The 3,027-nt window shown below is 25.3% G+C and overlaps 1 protein-coding gene across 1 annotated transcript; it reads left to right on the top strand.

Moving 5' to 3' along the window:
* Positions 1-22: 22 nt before the first annotated feature.
* On the top strand, positions 23-1,220 carry PCYB_063290 (VIR-like CYIR protein; the record flags this gene model as incomplete). The annotated part of the gene is made up of 2 exons (XM_004221496.1): positions 23-103; positions 264-1,220. The coding sequence occupies 2 exons, from the start codon at positions 23-25 to the stop codon at positions 1,218-1,220; spliced, it is 1,038 nt and encodes a 345-aa protein (XP_004221544.1).
* Positions 1,221-3,027: the final 1,807 nt, after the last annotated feature.

Here is a 3,027-nt window from a genome sequence, read left to right on the forward strand (position 1 = left end):
TGTAAATCTAAAGTAGTAATTGATGAAAGAAATATTCGGGTTCTCTTTAATTAAAATTCTTACATTTAGCGCCTTAATATGGATATCTCCCAATTCTTATGGGGTACAATAATTAATTATAGATTAATACTTTAGATACTTTTCTGCCCATTTCATATGGCTATTTTAAGAATATCTTTGGTTTTATTAATGTAAAAATAAGTAAACAAAATAAATTTTGTTCTAATCATTTTATGTAACTTTTGTTTTTGTCTTTTATGCAGTCGGCTAATTTGGGGGAATCATGGGAAAATAGAATAAACATAAATAACAAGTTAGATGTAAGAAATAGCAGGTTATTAAATGCAAGATACGAAAAAAATAGACATGAAAGAAATGTAAATTTAAAAGAAGGAAAACATAATATGTTAAAAGATGAGGATCATTATGAAAGAAGATCCCCAAATAAAATGAAGAATAAACCTAATACTAGGGAACAAATGCAAGATCTGAGATTTCGTGATAGACATGATAAATCACAATCAAAAACGAAACATGGTGACCATTCTGGAAGAAGAAACGATAAATTATCAAATGAAAAAATTGATAGAAGATCAAAAGATAATGCTGATAGAGATCAAGATGATAGTTTTCTTAAAGAACCAGAGGATGGTTACTATAGAAGAGAAGAAAATGTTCAATATGGAGAAGGAAGAACCGAATTTAAAAAACCACCAAATAATAATGTTACAGAAATACAGAAGAAGCCCGAAGTAAATAATAAAAATTTAGAAAATCTTCCCCCACCACCAAATGGCAAGGCTCCTCAGATGGTGGAATACTACGAGTATAGCAAAACAAAGAAAGGCTTAAAGGAAAAATTGGTAAATATACTTAACAAAATGGATGTACAATTTCAATTGGAATTTATTCGTTACATAAAAGGAAAGAAGCATGTTACGGAACGTGAATTTTTGGTACTTCGAGGTAAAAGAGAAAAAATTGCTTATTATTTTAAGAGGTACAAAATATTCTTGCCACTTATAGTACAAACTACAATTTTTTTGATATTTTTACTGTTGGCATTGACGTCAAATAGTGCACCCATTGCAATGACCATAATGGCTTTTATTACCGGTGAATTGCTCTTGAATTTGTTGTACTATTATTTAAAAGAATATATTAAGATAAGAAAAATTCACAAAACTTTCAAAAAACATGGTGTTATAATAAAAAAATAAAAAAAACCTATACCAAAAGTGTATTATTTGTGAACGCCCTGAACACAATAATTTGAATGCATTAGATTAATATATTTATGCATAGTAAAAATAAATATATAATATTTTTAATATAAATGTAGAAAATATTACTTTTTCATTTTTTGTTAGAAGAAATTGTTTTGATATTATTTTGTATTTCTTTTTGAGTAAGCCTTTCATAATAATAAATATTTGCTTAAATTGTTAGTTTTTTATATCTATAAAAAAGAACACTAATTTGAGTAGGTTTCGTTTTTTTTTTTTTTTTTTCTCTTTTTGCTTTTATTTATTTCTTTTTTTTTATGTTTATATTATATAAAAAATGCTATTTATGCATATATAACCAGTTAATACGTGAATTCATCAATGATACAATTGCTTTAATTGCATTTATCATCTAACGTACTTGTTGTTACTTTTTTAAGTATACGAAGGATACTTTAGTCATTAGTTAAAATTTTATATAATATCTTTTAAAAAATATTTAATTTTTATTTAATATTTTTGGTGAAACAAAAGATATTTATATAATTTTATTATTGTTGTTTTCATTTATATTTTTTATTTCATTCATTTTTACCATGTTAAATTTTTATAATATCTTATTTTATGGATTATACATTTACGTACTCCATAGTATTTAACTATATTTGTTAAAGTATATATTTTTTCATTGTTGCTTTATAATACTTGTTCTGATTTGTTGCATACATATATAATAATCCATTTATAATTTTAAAAGTATATATATACAAACTCTTTGACTTTTTGTATCACATTTACACATACACACACATTTATTATCCCCTTTTGTTTACTGTTCGTTTTGTCTTACTCATTTTGATATACACTTAAGATTCAGAGCATATGTTTTCTCCTATTTTTAAGCTTTTGATTTAATCACCATTAAGGCGGATTAACTTATTAAGAATTAGATAAAACATCCCATAAAATAATATTTTCACTTGCTTTCAAAGACAGTGTCTATAATTTAAAAAAAAGTATTATATTCCTTATATATTTTCCCTGTACTAAAAATTCCCATTTTTCTGTTCTGCTTCTCATTACATAACTATTAAAAAGGAAGCATAGCATATTAAAAGAAAAGAAGTTAGAGCTTTATAAAATATGTTTACATTATAACAACAATGCCTCATTGAGAAAGGAGCCTTTCGTATTTGTGTTATATATGAAAACATTTAAAGGAAATACATGTTTTGTTTGTTAGATGAAGAAGCAAATAAAAAAAGAATCACAAAGGTAGGGCACCGAATTGTGTAGAAATGCAAAAGGATCTATAACTAAAATGAGTAGTAAAATTTTTAGATGTTGTTCGTGTAAGCACGATGCTTTGCATATGAATAACACGAAAAAAAACTGTCTGTACAGATGTGGCACAATTATATTATTTTCTAAATTAAAACTCATTATAACCACATTTTTTATACACCCATTTATGGATACGCTAGATGTTGAGAAATNCTCTATAAACAAGGATTTATAAGAAATGAAGGATCTACAGGAAATATGGATATGTTTAGACTTTCTTTTGATGGTGCTACAAGTAGAAAACAACTTGCTATTGTGTTCATCATAATATTATGAGCATTCCTATAACATTTGGTTTTAGAACTGAATTTACTGTAATATAAAGGTGAGGAGGATACAATATTTTTAACCGTTTAGCAAATATCGTGTTCTAAAAATGAATCTTTTGTTTTGATTTGCTTATATAATTAATTTGTATTTTTCCGAATTGCATTTATTATTTTGTGCTACATAGATA

The sequence above is a fragment of the Plasmodium cynomolgi genome, chromosome 6 (genome assembly GCF_000321355.1).
Source record: "Plasmodium cynomolgi strain B DNA, chromosome 6, whole genome shotgun sequence".
In the NCBI taxonomy this organism is placed as follows: domain Eukaryota; phylum Apicomplexa; class Aconoidasida; order Haemosporida; family Plasmodiidae; genus Plasmodium; species Plasmodium cynomolgi.